The sequence below is a fragment of the Dama dama genome, chromosome 9 (assembly GCF_033118175.1).
Source record: "Dama dama isolate Ldn47 chromosome 9, ASM3311817v1, whole genome shotgun sequence".
In the NCBI taxonomy this organism is placed as follows: domain Eukaryota; kingdom Metazoa; phylum Chordata; class Mammalia; order Artiodactyla; family Cervidae; genus Dama; species Dama dama.
In genome coordinates, this window is record NC_083689.1 from 54,029,609 (window position 1) to 54,047,713 (window position 18,105).

Here is an 18,105-nt window from a genome sequence, read left to right on the forward strand (position 1 = left end):
AAGTAACAGAACAATAAAGATATTTTAAATTAAAAAAAATCATCTACCAATTTCTACAGTTTAATTTTAAGGTAGTAATGGGAGTGCTTTTGAAAATCTTTTATTACAAAAGTATTGTATGCTCATCATAAATTCAAACAATAAATGTACAAATAAAATATTTTTATTCAAAAGCAGAAATAACTGCATATACTTTTTCACTCAGCAGTTTACCATGAACATTTTACTTACAGGGAATAATTTGGTGGTCCAGTGGCTAAGACTCCACACTCCTAATGCAGGGGGGCTGAGTTAAATCCCTGGCCAGGGAACTAGATCCCATATGACATAACTAAGATCTGACATAGCCAAATAAATAAATGTATTTTTAAAATTTTTACAGATTTCACTCATTCTTCTTAACAAATATATACTAAGTTATTTTATAGCCATACAGCAATTTATTTAGCCACTTTTTTTTTTTAAGCCATTTTCTTATTGACAGACAAGCAGGGTTTCAATGAATATCTTTGTACAAATATTTCTGAGCTCATATTTGAGTGTCTCTGTGCACTATACCCCCCAGAATTGGAAGCGGACTTGCTAATCAAGCAGTATGTACATTTAAAAATTTTAAGGCATTTCCAAACTGATTTCCCTAAAGACTGTATCAATTTACACACCTGATTGTTCTGCCCATAGTCCGAGTCCCTGGTCGGGAAAGAAGACTCCTCGAAACAATGCAACTTGCAATAGGGGAATTTATTACTGACTCGAGCCAGGGCCTCCCGCCCTCACCAAGTGTGTGAGGACGAAAAGGCCCCGAGCCCCAGTTCTCTTGGGTATTTATTAGGTCAAAAAAAGCAGCAGGTAGTTGGCGCAAGCGGATTGATTACACAGTAGGTAGTTGGCGCAAGCGGATTGGTTACACAGTCGCAAGGTAATTTTTGTTGGCCCAACGTGGGGCTTTCAGCTTTCCCCTGATAGGTTCCCTTTTTTTTCGCTAGGCATATGTTGATTGGCTGGCTCCAGGAGGCCTGATAATTATGTTACCCTGGGAAACCAGGCCTACTCCTAATCTAGGCTGCCTGTCATGGCGTTAGCCGTGACAGCCTCACACTGATAAAGGTATATGAGAAAGGAACATGGGACTTCTGAGTGTAACTGTTGCGTATGAGATGATTGGACTTCCCTAGTAGCTCAGATGGTAAAGAATCTGCCTGCAATGCAGGAGACCTGGGTTTGACCTCTGTGTCAGGAAGATCCCCTGAAGCAGGAAATGGCAACCTGCATCAGTATTCTTGCCTGGAGAATCCCATGGACAGAGGTGACTGGCGGGCTATAGTCCATGGGGTCACAGAGAGTTGGACATGACTGAGCGACTTTCACTTCACATGAGATGATCAGGGTCTGAACAGTGGTCTCACTATTGTTCTCCAGGGTTTGTTTGCTTGTTTTTAATATTTCTCAATCCTTTGGTCACTCTTCAGGGATCCTAGTACTCATTGAAAATCCCAACTAGATACATCAATATTGCTGCTTTCTTAGGATTCTCTATTATGGCTCAATTTTGTATAAAAACCCTGCCAGATTATGGGCAGAGGTATTGGGACAGTCAAGGGCTTTAGCCAAACCCCAGAGGCCACTGACAGGCTTGCCCACTTCTCAGACATTTGTCCTACATAACTCTTGTACTGGTGAAGCAATCTTCAACTGACAAACCTTTTGCATCTACTTATGTCTGCTGGAAAAGTCCCAACTCTGGCTGTTTTCTTCTTGTCACCAGTGTGCCAATGCCAGGACTTAAGAGGGCCCTCTAAGTGAGAAGTTTCAAGGCAGAGTCCTGAACACAGTTTTTCTTATAGCTTCTGTGAACTTGTATCAGACTCATGTCTCAACTAGACTGTCCATAGGTATCTTTTTGGGGCCATAGCAGACACCATGCCACTTCTTTAGGTCAGAACATCTGGGAGGTGGCATTTGTAGCTGCCCTGCAGGTGAACGCCATGCTGCGTCTCCTGATTTATGAGCCTGCCTGGATGAACAAGGGGTGTGGTAAACTGAGTTCAGTTCAAACACTCCACAAGAGTCTCTAAGATCAGCCTTCAGAATGACTCAGTTCTCACATGTAAGTCAAAATTCCTCCCCGAGCTGGAATCCTGGGCTTGCTGTCTTCTCACTTTGGTAAGCAATAATGTACCTCAGATTTTTATAGAAAACAGAGGGTTAGATAGATGGGGTCATATAGGAACCAGAGGTTTTCCTGGAAGATACAGACACTAATTCCCATTCCTCCTCTCCTTTATTAAAAGGTGGAGTACTTATTTAAAAGACTAAAGGACTCCTTAAGAGCTCTTAGGATTCAAAATTGCTGATTTACTACATGCCAGACCACTATGACTTGAAAAATAAGTTGATTCTTGCTGTGAGGGTTACTATTTAACTGTTCTCTCATCAGTTACTACTTAACAATGCTCAAACCATGAGATTCTAAACTTTTGCCAGTCCTGAGACTTTCTAAAGTCTATGGAAGAAGGCTGTGGTACCAGCCAAAAAGAGCTTCTAGAGAAGATGGATGTGGCTGCCCAAGCTGTAGGACACAAGTGGAAATTTGGAGTGGTTAGCCTCACGTTCTCCAACTGTGGAACAGGAGAGGTAGGAGCTTCATTGTGATGCACATGGTAGGGTTTTGGCTTTCTCCAAGGCATCTATTGATTGCATTCTCTTTGAACCCTGTTCTTGTCAATGTATTTATACAACCGTGGACTAGTGATCTGGGCTGAACTGGAACCCCTATATACTCGCTGGTTCTTATTTCTCAGTGTTATTCTTCACTTTCCCTTTGAATTAGTACTGAGGGATGGTGGGAAGCTCAAAGAATTGCTACTAGTAACATTTTCAGTATGCATCTTTCAGTGCAGGCAATACCTAAAACATGTTTACCAAGGACCCACCTCAGGGGTAAGTGACTTAACTTTCATCGCAAACCACATGACTTTTTGCAAAGAGATGTTTCTTTTGTGAAAAGCTACAACTTGACATCTTTTAAAAATTTGTTTCCAGTTATGGTAAAGATATACATCTGCTTCTGTTCAGTATATTTCTCTTGAGGGTTTCTTGCTGACTTACCATGCAATGTTCTATATCAGCTAAGTTCCTCACATTGTTTTCTGAAACAAACAGACTTCTTAATCCGAAAAAGAATCATTCCTGCTTAATTTTTCCAACACTGCCAATAAATATCCTATTTGATCAGTTACTTGGCTTTATACCAAAAGTGATTTTTTTTAACAAACTTTATTAAATTTTTCCTGATCACTAGAGTAATACATTATTCATAGAAAAATTAAAAACATAAATAAAATAAATAAAAATCATCCATTATCCCACCATCCACAGATAATCTCTCTCCTGGTGTATGCCATTTTGATGTATAGGAATATTCTATTCATTTTAGTGTATTGGGATTACTACACACCCTTTGTTTTATAATTTTATATTTTATTTAATATAATGTGAACTTCATTTTTAGTGACTATGATCAAATTGTATAGCAAAATTCAGCTAACATCAATCAATTCCTGTTAGATATTTGGGTTTTATTAATTTTTTTGCTATATATTTTGTGCCATGTCTGATTAACTCTTAAATTCCTAGAAGTCCAAGGAATAAGCATTTTCTAAAAGAAAATTTTATGAGAGTAGATCTTAAAAGTTCTCATCACAGAAAACAACTGTAACTATGTAAGGTGACATATGTTAACTAAACTTACTGTGATAATAATTTTGCAAATATATACATATATCATATTGGGCTTCCCTGGTGGCTCAGCAGTAAAGAATCCACCTGCAATGCAGGAGACAAAGGAGATGCAGGTTCAGTCCCTGGGTAGGGAAGATTCCCTGGAGGAGGACATGGCAACCCACTCAAATATTCTTGCCTGGAGAATCCCATGGATAGAGGAGCCTGGCCCTCTATATTCCACAGGGTCACAAAGAGTCGGACATGACTGAAGCGACTAAGCATGCACGCGTGCACATATATCAAATCATTATGTTGTATACCCTAAACTAATACAATTAGTGTCAAAAATTATATGTCAATTATATCTCAAAAAAAAAACTGGAAAAACTCAATAAACACAAAATAAATGAATGTAAGTAATTAAAATTTAATTTAAAATAAAAACTTTAAATTTTGGAATAGTTTTAAAGAAAAGTTGCAAAGATAATACAGAGTTCCCAAATAGCCCATCCTGTTTCCTCTGCGACTAACATCTTACATTAGTATGGTGCATTTGTCACAATTAATGAGCCAACATTGATATATTATTATTAGCTGGTTGACACACTATTATCAACTAAGGTCCATACTTTGTTCAGATTTCTTTCTTGTTTACCTCATATCCTTTTTCTGTTCCAGGATCCCATTCAGTATACCACATTACTTTTAGTCATCATGTCTCCTTGGTTTCATTTTGACTATGGCATTTCTTAGACTACTTGCACATAATGTCAAGGATATATACTATCAACATGGTTCACAACTGTTGATGTTAGTCTTGATACCTGGCTGAAGTAGTGTTTGTCAGTTTTCTCCACTATAAAATTACTGTTCCCCCTCCCTTTTCCATACTGTACTCTTTAGAAGGATGTCACTAAGCACAGCCTACACTTAAAAGGGAGTTACACTTCACCTCCTTGAGAGCAAAGTAACTACATAAAGTTGGAATTTTTCTACATGGAAGATTTATTTATTCTCTCCATTCATTTATTCAGTCATTTACTTATATCCATGTGAACTCATATTTATTTTATACTTTGGGTTATAATCCACTACTATTTATTTGCTCAAATTGTCTCAGCTTTGGCCACTGGGAATTCTTTCAGTTAGCTCCTGTATCTCTCTGAGATACCCTCATTATTTTGTGTATGATTAGTACTTTCTTCCTTTCTGGCACTATGAAGTGATCTAGGCTCATCTTGTATATTTCCTGCCCCAGTCCTAGAATCAGTCACTTCTCTAGGCATCCATGGTTCCTTTTATTGAAGCATGATATTAAAAACCAAGATCTGGGTATAAAGTATGCATGTTGCTACTGGAATGTCATTTCTAGCTGACAGAGCAAGAAAAAAAATGTATCTAATTTGTGTATATATAAATACCTACATATATTTCTACATATATCCACTTGTAACTATATTAAACTAAATATGAGTTCATACTGATGTTTCCAACTCTGACAGCCATCACCTCACAGATCATTGTAGCCTATTCCCCTTGTTTATCTGCAATGTCCCACTCCAACTGTGAGAAAGTAGGCTCCTACCATCTGTCATCTATTTACATAATTGTTCAATTCCCATACATATACATAGTTGTTTCAAAACTGCTAATGTGTATCTCCATGGGAAACAACTTGATCAACAATAGTACAGTGCTTATGTGCTGTTTCTTTTGTCTTTAGTCTTAGAGCCACCCACCAGTCTTCTTTGTCCATGGGATTTTCCAGGCAAGAATACTGGAGTGGGTGGCCATTTCTTTCTCCAAGGGATCTTTCCCACCCATGGATCGAACCTGGGGCCTCCTGCACTGCAGAGAGATTCTTTATCAACTGAGCTACCAGGGAAGCTCAGCCTTAGAGCCACTACTTATTTCCAAAGTTACATAGGTCAGTATATCTTCCTCCACTCTCTTCAGTGAGGTTGTTTCACACATCTGTGATATAATTAGATTCTTTCATCATAGTCTGCATTCCATTCTGGGATCCCCTGGCCTACTAAATGATTAAAAAATTTTTTTCATATATTAAACATCACTCTTTGTACTGTAATGTTCTATAGGTTTGTTAAATGAATAGCATCATATAGAATACAATATCATAACAGAATTTCACCACTGTAAAAAATCTTCTGCTTCACTTATTCAACTCTTCCCCTACTTCAATCCCTGGCATACTGATCTGTTTACTATCTCCTTACTTTTGCCTTTTCCAGAATATCATATAAATAGGATCATACAGTATGTGGCCTTTTCAAACTGGCTTCTTTCACTTAGCAATATGCATTTAAAATTCATCTTGGTCTGTGCATAGTTTGACAGTTCAATCCTTTTTATAGTATTCCACTGTATGGCTGTATCACAGTTTGCTTTTATTGAAGGACACCATGGTTGCTTCCAGAAGCAATGATTATGAAGAAAGCTTCTATAAACATCTCCGTGAAGGATTTTACATGGATATGTTTTCAAACGAGTGTAAATACTTAATACTGCACTTGTAGATTGTATGAAAGAGCATGTTTAGCATTGTAAGAACTTTCCAAACTCTTTTCCAGAATGGCTGTACCATTCTTCATTCTCATCAGTAATGAATGAGAGTTCCTGTTGTTTTGCATCCTCACCAGCAATTGGTACAGTCAGTTCTTTTTTCCAGTAGTTGTGTATGGATGTGAGAGTTGGACCATAAAGAAGGCTGAGTGCCAAATAATCAATGCTTTTGAATTGTTGTGCTAGAAAAGATTCTTGAGAGTCCCTTGAACTGCAAGGAGATCAAACCAGTTGATCCTAAAGGAAATCAACCTTGAATATATTGGAAGGACTGATGCTGAAGCTCCAATTCTTTGGACACCTGATGCAAAGAGCCAACTCACTGGAAAAGGCACTGATGCTGGGAAAAATTGAAGGCAAAAGGAGAGGGGGCAGCACAGGATGTGATGGTTAGATAGCATCATTGACTCAATGGACATAAATTTGAACAAACTCTGGGACACAGTGAAGGACAGGGGAGCCTGGCATGCTGCAGTCCATAGAGTTGCAAGGGGCTAGACATGACTTGGTAATTGAACAACAACAATAGGAGGAAATAAAAATTTAAAGAAAGATCTTGATACACAGTGCCACATTTCTCTTCAGAAGTTTGTACTTATTTCTCTGAAGTAACTTGTTCCTAACTCTATTGTTCCCCACATTTCATCAGGCACCAAGTCATGCTGATTTTTATGCTTGTTGACAGTTCCATTCTCTCCATTCTGAAAGCCACTCCCCTGATTCAGGCTTTCATTACCTCACACCATGACTAAACACAACAGCAAGACTGCTTGTTTCCTAGACTCCAGTACCTCCTTGTTACATATCCCAACCATACAATGCAGTCCAAACAAAACAAAACCAAACAAAAAGATGTAATCTCCCTTTGACAATTTTTATCTTGGTAACTTTTTCTTTTCAATAACTACGAAGTAAAATTTAAAGCCCTCCATCCAGTATTCAACATTTCTTTAACCAAATTTCTCTTTAATCTTCTTTCTGATTTCCCTGCACTGACCAAATTAGTCTTTTAGCCATTCCTTCCCATTTGGAAGGCTTTACTTCTTTTATTTTCCTCAGTTAGTTCCGAGTCCAAAATGATAATAATCAAAGCTTCTGCCTAAACTCAATACTGCAGAGTAGTTTATTCAGTTCAGTTCAGTCGCTCAGTCATATCCGACTCTTTGCAACCCCATGGACTGTAGCACAGCAGGCTTCCCTGTCTATCACCATCTCTCGGTGCTTGCTCAAACTCATGTTCATTGAGTCGGTGATGCCATCCAGCCATCTCATCCTCTGTCATCCCCTTCTCCTTCTGCCTTCAATCTTTCCCAGCATCAGGGTCTATTCCAAGGGGTCAGTTCTTTACATCAGGTGGCCAGACTATTGGAGCTTTAGCATCAGTCCTTCCAATGAATATTCAGGACTAATTTCCTTTAGGATGGACTGGTTGGATCTCCTTGTAGTCCAAGGGACTCTCAAGAGTCTTCTCCAACACCATAGCTCAAAAGCATCAATTCTTTGGCGCTCAGCTTTCTTTACAGTCCAACTCTCACATCCATACATGACTACTGGAAAAACCATAGCTTTGACTAGATGGGCCTTTGTCGGCAAAGTAATGTCTCTGCTTTTTAATATGCTGCCTAGGTTGGTCATAGCTTTTCTTCCAAGGAGCAAGCATCTTTTAATTTCATGGCTGCAGTCACCATCTGCAGTGATTTTGGAGCCCCCCCCAAATAAAGTCTTTCACTGTTTCCATTGTTTCCCCATCTATTTGCCATGAAGTGATGGGACTGGATGCCATTATCTTAGTTTTTTGAATGCTGAGTTTTAAGCCAGATTTTTCACCCTCCTCTTTCACTTTCATCAGAAGGCTCTTTAGTCCTTCTTTGCTTCCTGCCATAAGGGTGGTGTCATCTTCATATCTGAGGTTATTGATATTTCTCCTGGCAATCTTGATTCCAGCTTGTGCTTTATCCAGTAGTCAAATTTGCTTTTCGGTTGTTTAATAGTATTCTTTATTAGTCCCACTTGCATTTTACTACCAAATCTTAGTTAATAAGTATATTCATCAGTGTGACTGAAAAGAGGTACTTTAAATCATTTGCTTCTTTTATGTTTTCTCTAAAGACTTGGCAAAGTACCATGTACAACAGGAATTAAATAAATGTGAGTTGAATGAACATGTGAAAAAATTGCAAATGTAATTTGAAATATTTTATTTAAATTTTTATTACACAAAAAATATATCTTCATTGTGGGGGTAAAAAAAGTCTATCAAAAAAGAAAAAATTTAAATAAATCTCCATACAATTCCAATATCCAAAGATAATTACTATTAACATCTTGGTTTTACATGTAACATACCATACTTTTTCCATACATGTATGATATTTGATTTGAAGTGATGACTATGCTTTGTAATATGGAATGTCTCTTAAGTTATGTACCTTTAAAATGTACCTCAAGAGGCTTCCTGAGTAGCTTATTAGTAAAGAATCTGCCTGCCAATGCAGGAGACATGGTTCCATCCCTGGTCTGGGAAAATTCTACATGCTGCAAGTAAGCCTATGCTGCTGCTAAGTCACGTCAGTCGTGTCCAACTCTGTGCAACCCCATAGACAGCAGCCCACCAGGCTCTCCTGTCCCTGGGATTCTCCAGGCAAGAACACTGGAGTGGGTTGCCATTTCCTTCTCCAGTGCATGAAAGTGAAAAGTGAAAGTGAAGTCACTCAGTCATGTCTGACTCTTAGCGACACCATGACTGCAGCCCACCAGGCTCCTCCATCCATGGGAGTTTCCAGGTAAGAGCACTGGAGTGGGTTGCCATTGCCTTCTCCGAAGTAAGCCTATAGCCCACAACTATTGAGTCAGTGCCCTAGAGCCCAGGAACCAAAACTCTTGAGTTCACATGCCACAATTACTGAAGCCTACACACCCTAAAGCCCATGTTCTGCAACAAGAGAAGCTATCACAATGAGAAGCTGATGCACTGCAACTAGAGTAGCCCCTGCCAATCACAACTAGAGAAAAGCCCATGAAACAACAAAGACCCAGTACAGCTAAAAATAAATAAATATTTTTTAAAAAGTATTTAAGAAAAAAGAGAAAAAAATTAACTATAAAAAATAAAGTGTACCTCAAAAGGTTAACTTGACATACAAAATTTCTTGGTCAAGGTGCATAGCATCACACATAGAAGTATACTAGTCACTTGAAGTAGACTTGGTATTTCTGATTTCCAGTTTAGAGATCATCCCATCAACTCCTACTTCCTCTCAACCCTATTGCATATTTTCCTTGACATGCTGTCCTTTATCCAACAATTTAAGGATTATGGAATCATGACAGAATCCCAAGAAAGAAAACAGATATTAATTGCTTTCTCCTCTCTCCATCATTGAGAACTTGAGTGATTCTACCACAAGAGGTATTTATGTACTTGACAGTTTTACAGGCTTGAAATACACACACACACACACACACACACACACACTCAAGTGTATATAAGTATATACATACATATACTTTTCCCATTTTGGGGTAGGCTCAGTAAATTTCCTGAATAATTTGGTATAATTTTCTTAGGCTGTGTGGTGGGTAGTCCAGCTGCAGGCATAGCTCATTATTTTTTAAAATATGCTTGATTCATACATCTTGCAGGTATATTCAGTTACAGCTTAAATAAGTGGTAGCTTTCAATTTAGTTGCAATTGTATGATTTTTCAATTGTACAAAGTTGTGCCCAGAACTTTCTGGAGGATGGACAGTAGGTTAGAAAGTTAGGCATCTGTAGCATTGTTTGGTTGAAAAAAAAAAGCTTCCCTGGAGGCTCAGTGGTAAAGAATCTGCCTGCTAACACAGGAGACATGGATTCAACCCCTGATTTCAGAAGACTGCACATGCCGAGGAACAACTAAGACCATGAGCCACAACTTCTGAGCCCACATGCTGAAACTACTGAAGTTCATATGTCCTAGAGCCTGTGCTCTGCAACAAGAGAAGCCACCACAATGAGAAGCTTGTGCACTAGCCTGTGCAACCAGAAAGTAGCCCCTGCTTGCCACAGCTAGAGAAAAGCCAGAGTAGCACAGCCAAAAATAAATAAATAAAATTTAAAAAAGGAAACAATCTAAATGTTCAACACTATATAGAACTGGATAAAGACTAAATTATTGTATACCTGGTTAACAGAATACTATGAAGCAGTAAACAAGAATTTCAGAGATCAGTATATATACTGACATGGAATATCTCTGGAATATATTAGATGAACAAAACAAGATACAGAAGTGTGTATTGTAAGCTGCCATTTATGTTAAAAAGGGGAAAAATAGACATGTACAAAATTGCTTATATAGGTATAAACATTTCTAGAAGGAGACTTAAAAATCTAATAACATGGTTTACTTATAAGAGGGGTTCTGGGTGTTTAGTGGACAAAGTAAAAGGACATCTTTCATTGCATTTTAAAAATTCTTTTTGAAATGTGAACTATGTGAATATATTAATTATTCAGATTTTTAAATGTGAAATTACATGGTCTAATAAACTAACATAGTTGGAGAAACCAGAAGACAGTTTTAAATTAAATGTTTCAACTGTTATGAAACAGAGATCAAATTTGGTGGTAGTATGCTAATGGTTGAAGTATTATATCAGTTTACCTGATTGATGAAGTTCTTCTGCCATTGAGTGTACCATGGAATCAACATGATATAGTGGGAAGAACATGGGTTTTGGGATCAGGCAGAAATAAATTCAAATCCTAGCCTTTTTCATTTTTTTGGCCTGCTGGGCCATATATGGGATCCCAGTTCCCCAACCAGGGATTGAACTCCCACCCCCTGCAGTGGAAGTGCATAGTCCCAACTACTGGACCATCAGGAAAATCCCATTCAAATCTTAGTCTTTTAATATATTGGCTTTATATGTTTGGGTAAGCTATTTAACCTTTATGGAGTTTCAATTTTCTTATCTGTAAAATGGGTGAAATCTTGACAGGGTTATTATAAAGGTTAAATGACATAACACCGAACTGCAACAAATTTGTTGGTTTACTTATCCTTCTCTCCTTACATGGATGAACTGAACTGAGGTGAACTGACATGCAGAAATTAAATGTCCTGAGAAACTGCAGGTTGCATGTTAAAGTACCACATGTATCTAAAAGCCCTATATCTACAAGTTAGTTGTCAATCTCATATTTCTTATGAGGAATAAAGTCTTTTATTACCTCAAAGTTTAAAAAATCTTTGGGCTATACAGTCTTCCCTTTTCCTTCTCTGTCTGAAAGATGATCAGAAGGAAGACAGTGCTTTGCAACACATTACAACTATACCTTAATAAGTATTCCCATTGGTTTTCTGTGCAAAATATTTTATTCCAATGTTAATTTCCAACAAATATACTTTTAAGAGGGATATTGTACTCCACTACTTATTTAGAATTTGAAAAATCAGTGTATTTCTTTTTTTTTCCCAGTAGTAAATACCATCTTAATATATATCAAAACCAAGGTTACCCATTAAATCACATTAATACTTACTGATATTTTACCCTGAATAAGACTTTTTTTTGCTGCACAGCACAGTCTGTGGGATCTTAGTCCTCCTAGGGATCTAACCTGTGCCCCCTACATTGGAAAGCAAAGTCTTAACCACTGGACCACCAGGGAAGTCCTGAGTATGACTTTATATATTCATCAAATGTGTTACTTGATATGATGATTTTTCAATTAGTTTTCACATTTGTAAAACCACAAGAATTTTGCATATATAGAAATATTAAATTATATTTAATATAGAATCTTTATAGCAGTCACCAAAATCTAGGAGACTGAGAGATCCTAACTCCAATACTGACTGTCAAACTACTGACAACATGTGTCTCAGGTACAGTTCCTGGTGAAACAAAGGTCATTGCTCAATCATATTTTCCCAGTTATATTTAGGGTAGGTTGCTAGGAACTAAGTAGAGAGTATATTTTTCTTTTTTAAATATACTGAAATGTATATATCCAGATTTTCTTTCTGTCTGTCCTTGAGATTCATTACATTTGTTTAAATGAATTTAAAGAGTTTCTTCAGGGAGCTTTATCAGGAATTACATTTGTATTAGTGGTAAGAATGACAAACAGTTCCTTTGTAGTGTTGCACTAGTCAATACCTGTTTTTGCCTAAGGATGTAGCCATACCAATTCTGGATAATCCAGCTTTGAAGTGGGTTGGGCAGTGCTGGGTTTCATTTGTTGGTGCTATTAATTTGAGTTGTGACCTAGTCACACATGTCTACTGAAGATATAAGGTAATTAAGCTCTATAAATTCTAACTAAAGCCAGTGTACATGGCATTTTACATCAAAACAGTTTTCTAGAAAAGGTACTTTCCCCCCACTTTCTACGATGTACTATCTAGAAGGAATATTTACCTTAAATGTTCTGTTCTTGTAAAATATTCTCTTTTTGGCATGTGGAATGCCAAGCATTTACCAAATGCCAAGCAAGCATTTACCAAATGTTCACCATCTTCAAAATGCTCTTTAAATAAATGTTTGGCAGAATTTATTTTAAAAGTCATTTTCAAAATAATTTTTTGGTAGAATTTTTAGATTTCAGTTCAAGGAAGGTGAAATATTAAAAATTACACAATCAAGGTATCCAAAGCCCTTTGTTAAAGCTGCAAGAGGGTAGCCAATACCAAAGCTTTTGTTTTTAGCCAGTCTCTCGTGGTTAAACTCATATGGACATTCTCTGGGTCAAAGAATATTCGCCATTCAAACTTTTAAAGCTCTCATTATTGACAAAGGCGATAGAGAGAGATAATAGAGGTAAAGAGAGAGCTCCTTAGAGCTAAGGGGAGAAGACCCCCTTAGTTAGCCTTGTTTCGCATCACAGAGACCTGAAAAAATTAGTTTGGCTGCCAGGGGTAGGTAGAGGACTCCGGAAAAGTGACTAAAAAAATGAGTCTTTGCTATAAGTTTGGCACTTTGCTAAGCACCTTAAGTTGTTACCAATTTATTCATAACAAGTGAATCAGGGAGGTACTAAAATTATCCGCATTTTGCAGACGAGCGAAATGAAAGTCACAGAGATTAAACAACTAACGCCGGGAGGTCACACAGCAAATAAGTGGCGGCCCTAAAACTCGAAACTGCGCCAGAGCACGCACTCTGAGCCATTGCGTTCTGCCCCGCGATGTGATTCCGCACGCTGTCACGGCCTTCCCACCCTCCTTCGTGGGACAGTTCCCAGTACTGAGGCATGGCGCTGTCCAGCCCTCAGGCCCGCCGCCTTCAACAGGCAAGGGAACGTAGCCCCGCGGGGAGACCCCGCCCGCAGGTTGTAGAACAGCCGCGCCCAGCCACGTCCAGGCTGGCAGGCTGGCCGAATCGCCTCCCGGCGGTCATCCTCAGCAGCCTCTTTGGTTCCCTCAGCTCGGCGGTCTAGGCTCCGCTCGGAAAGGCTAGTGGCACGCAGCCAGAACGTCCCCGCTCACTCGCCCGTCCTAATCCCCTACTCCCACCCAAACAGCCTGAAGCTGAGTTTATACAGCCTCACCTGTCCCAGAGGAGGCGACCTCTCTAGTGACTGACGCACCGCTTCTCCAACCAGGGACTGGCAGGAAGGTGGAGCCTATCTGAGACTGATAGCTTCTTCCCTCCAATCCCCGTGCAGCAACTCTCGGCGCCTGGCGGAGAGCGACAGGTGGGAGCTGCGTTACCTCCGTGCCTCTTGCACACTTGACGTAAGAGCCTTACTAAACCCTGGGTGAATTCACTCCAAATCTCACCAATTCTTGCAGGTCGTCACTTCAGCCGTCATTTTAATCAAGAGTGGAAATTCCCCAACCCTTTCCCGTCACCTCAGATGGGGGCGGGATGAATGGTATCCTTACTGACCAATTGTACCACGCGACGTCCTGTGACAAAGTGACCGACACTTTATGTCGCCAATGAAGTTTCCCATTGTCTGGGGTCACTGTGACTGACCACAAGGCCAACTAATCCACTTTAAGGTCGTGAGGCGATAGTCAGAGAAACTGGCCAATAGACATAGAAAAAGACCGGAAGTCGGCGCGTGGGGAATAGGAGGCGGGTGTTCGCAACCGCCTAGGCCTGCGCTGGTCAACGCAGCTTGAGGGCCGCGAGCCAGCGAGCAGCGCGTGACGAAGAGTCTGAGCGACGGGTCGCCTTGACCAATAATCTGCAGCCGCTGGGGAGCTGCAGCCAGTGGCGAGTGTAGGGGGCGGGAGGCAGCAGGTTAGGCAGTGAGAAGTTAGTGGCGCTGCTGGGACGGGGGGGGAAGGAGACGCTTCTTCCTCCTGCTGCTTCTCTCGTTCCCGGGATCGGCGGCGGCGGTGGCCGCGGCCGCGAGTGACTCGGCAGCGTCTCCGGCTCCGCGTGCGAACCATGCTGACCGACGGCGGAGGCGGCGGCACCTCCTTTGAGGAGGACTTGGACTCGGTGGCTCCGCGATCCGCCCCAGCCGGGGCCTCGGAGCCGCCTCCGCCGGGAGGGGTCGGGCTGGGAATCCGCACTGTGAGACTCTTCGGGGAGGCCGGGCCGGCTCCGGGAGTCGGTGGCGGCAGCGGTGGTGCAGGCGGAGGGGACGCGGCGCTGGATTTCAAGTTGGCGGCTGCTGTCCTGAGGACCGGGGGTGGAGGCGGTGCCTCTGGTAGCGACGAGGACGAGGTGTCCGAGGTACGGCTCTAGGACCCCTGCTTTCCACACAGCTTGAGGCACGAATTCTCTCTGGGCCGGCGCAAGGCTCGGGCCATCCTCCCGCTGCCCAGATGGAGTCGTTCACTGTCAGCGATCGGCTCTCTGGCTGCAGTGGCGGCTGTGCGGGCCTAGTGCGCCCTCGGCTTACTCTTCGGCTCGAGTCGGACCGGTTCCCGTCACCATCCACAGACCCACAATAGGGAGTCCTTTGGTCTCTGAGCTTCGCGCGGGAAGCGGGACTCCTCAGGCACCTCCCGCCCACCCCGCTTTGGCGACGGGGGTGGGGGCGGGGTCTTGCCAGAGTCCCTGCCCTTGGTACTGAGAGAGCGGGACAGAGAGAGGGTGAGGGTGAGAGACGGACAGAGAGGGCTGGCTTGCGTAAAGAGCATTGCCACTGTACTGTGTGTCTCCTCTGAGTTGAAGGATTGGGCATTATTTGCTTTATGCCTTACTTGTGTGCTTAAGGAGGGTTCTTAATTCCCGTTTGGTCTGAGACAGGTGAGTACTAAGGAGCTCTGCTTTTGCGCTGAAAAATCACGTGGGTCCTTGCACCTGGGACTTTGTGTGAAGTTAGACAGGAAGAGAAGGTTCCAGTGCTTGTTTGGGCTTCGCAACAGCTGGATAGCTGAACTCTGGAGATTTTTAGGCTTGGAGAAGATGAGGTCCCCTTTGGATACCTTTTGCAGTGAGGGAAATTTGTTATCAGGATCTTCGTTCCTTTCAGCTGTTAGGCGCATACTGGACATTTTTAAGTTTAGGCAGCCTAGAATGGGAGGCATCAACTTTTGGGCTCTAGGGCTAAAGGAGATATTTTACGTTTGTACTTTTTCCCCCTGACTATGGCTTTGTTATAGTTCTGTCCTGTGGTGACTGTTGTTCTAAGAGCTTAGAATATTCTATTTTGATTCTAAGGTGCCTGGTTCATCCCCTATGACCAATTATTTTAACCTCTGATCTTGGTCTTAAAGTACAGGGGCTTCTCTGTATGTACAACTATCCTGGCTGTTGTATTGAGAGGCATAAGGAGAAACTGTATTTGTGGGTTGTAAAATACTGTTAGTGCGGTCTTACCATTCTTGATCGGAACAGGAATTCTTTTAGTTTTTTCTAACCCCAGTATTTTGCTTGAAATAAACTTTGTGGCTTGTAAAGGAGACAGTTCCTTGAATGTCTCTATGAATTTCACTATAAGAGAAATAACTTCTAAGCCAAGGTGGTACAGGATTTTGAGTAGGCAGTTAACGTAAAGTGTCTCTGGAGCACTTCCACTCCTGGGCTTGTGGAAGGCTTTCATTTAGACTTTGAATGAAAATTGATGAGAAATGAACCTAGAATATAGTTACTCTGTACCTAGGAAGTAAAGATTAGAGTCTGTTTTTCTTTGAAACTTGTTAGAGAAACTGAAAAAGTTTGCTTTGGTCTGAATGTGATAGAAGGATGATGTTCTTGATTTTTCTGGACCATTGCACAGTTGTCATTGATGAAGTCAGAGATCACACATTTGTTTTTACTTCAGTAGTAGTCTTAAATTTCTTCAGAGGTAGAGTGCTAGTGAGACTCCATAGTTATCATACTCTAACTCTATGGGCTTGTGTGTTATAGCTGGAGAAATGAGCTTTTGAAGTAACCAATTTTGCAAGACTTGTTCAGACACACAGATTATTTCATTTGGAGTCTCCACACCAGGCTGTTAAAGCTGTGAGCAGAATTCACACCTTTTGTGTGATTTTCTTTGGTGTTATCATAGAAATTATTCACGATTCCTTCAGCCACTTAGGCTAATGGTAGGAGAACCTCTTATTCTCCTAAATTTTCTATGCTTAAGGGATTTAGATATTAAGTATATATAGGTAGATGTCACTTTTGGATAGAGATTTCTGGAGTACCCACAAACTTGAGCCTAGCCTAAGATAATGCTTAATATGCATATAGATTCTTTCTTAACCTGAGGAGACAGGAAATTTTGTTTTTATGTCCTATTCATCCATATCATATAAAAAAGAAATTCCTGGAATATCTAGTGTATGTTGAATGTGTGGTAGGGTATAGTCTGTGCCTTTGTGAGTGAAATGACCTTTTTTTCTCAAGCAGATTTCTTGGATTTTCTCATTTCTCTCTGACAAGATGATAGTCTTCTCCCTTATTATTACCTTTGAGTTTCATTTAGTGTAGAAAGATCATAAGTAATATTCTTCAAAAAATACTCACCCAACTGACATTTGATGAATAATAGTAGAATTTTTATTTTCATCATACCTAGTTGTTTTAGAACCAAATATTTAGAATGGGGACATTCAGAGAGAAGAGTTTGTGAGTGAAGTTTGTCTTGTTCCCCAAGTGGGGCAGGCCTAGGTGAGAAATGAATAAGAAATATGGAGGCTTAGAGCATTTGCTCTAGAATTAGCTGAAGGATTTTGAGTAGGCAGTATATATTTGGTATACAAAGATATAAATACTTTAAGGATCTCTTTTCTATTCTTTTTTAGAGCCTACATCTGAGGAAAAAAAACAAAGTACTTTCTCTTGCTGGCTAAGTCAAAAGACCTTTTAATTTGAAGAAGTGGCTTGGATCTTTTTGTACATTTCTTACATTAGAATTGATCCTTGTTTTAAACATTGGGGTGGATACTTGTTTTCTGTTTCTTCAGGCATGTTGAGCATGTTCATTAGCTGTCAAGGTCCTTGAACAGAAAAGTCAGAACTTGCCCTAGATTCTTTTGAAATGTACCCATTTTTCAGAATAGAAGTCAGGTTGAAAATTATTTAAAAACTAATTTTTAAATGTTAATTTTAGATTTGTAATTTTTTTTTTAAGTAAGGTAAAAGGAAAATAAAATTCTAAAGAGAGGGTTTTGGTGAGGTTTATGACCTTTAATTTTTCTGTGTTAAGAACGTATGCATATACTGTATGTATACGTGTGTGACATCTTCCTTTAAAAATTAAAAAAATAATAAAGTAATATAATCTTATGGCTAAAAGTTCAACAGTGTAGATAATAGATATAATATGAAAAGTAAAAAGTTCTCCTCACCCCTACTGACCCTTCAGATCCCATTCAGAGGTAATGAGTATTACAGTTTTCCTTTCAGTAAAATTTC

At 40.1% G+C, this 18,105-nt stretch overlaps 1 protein-coding gene across 13 annotated transcripts in view; it reads left to right on the forward strand.

The window, feature by feature from the left end:
• The first annotated feature begins 14,553 nt into the window (after positions 1 to 14,553).
• ANKHD1 (ankyrin repeat and KH domain containing 1) overlaps positions 14,554 to 18,105 on the forward strand; it is a 112,391-nt gene continuing 108,839 nt past the window's right edge. For 12 of the 13 annotated variants that reach the window (XR_009694176.1, XM_061151468.1, XM_061151469.1 and 9 more), the window contains exon 1: positions 14,555 to 14,985. Coding sequence is in view for 12 of the 13 variants with exons in the window: in XM_061151468.1 (XP_061007451.1) it covers positions 14,695 to 14,985 (291 nt within the window). In the remaining variant the exon portion in view is untranslated. Of the gene's footprint in view, positions 14,986 to 18,105 lie in introns of all 13 variants that reach the window. The other variant, XM_061151480.1, reaches the window with a different exon arrangement.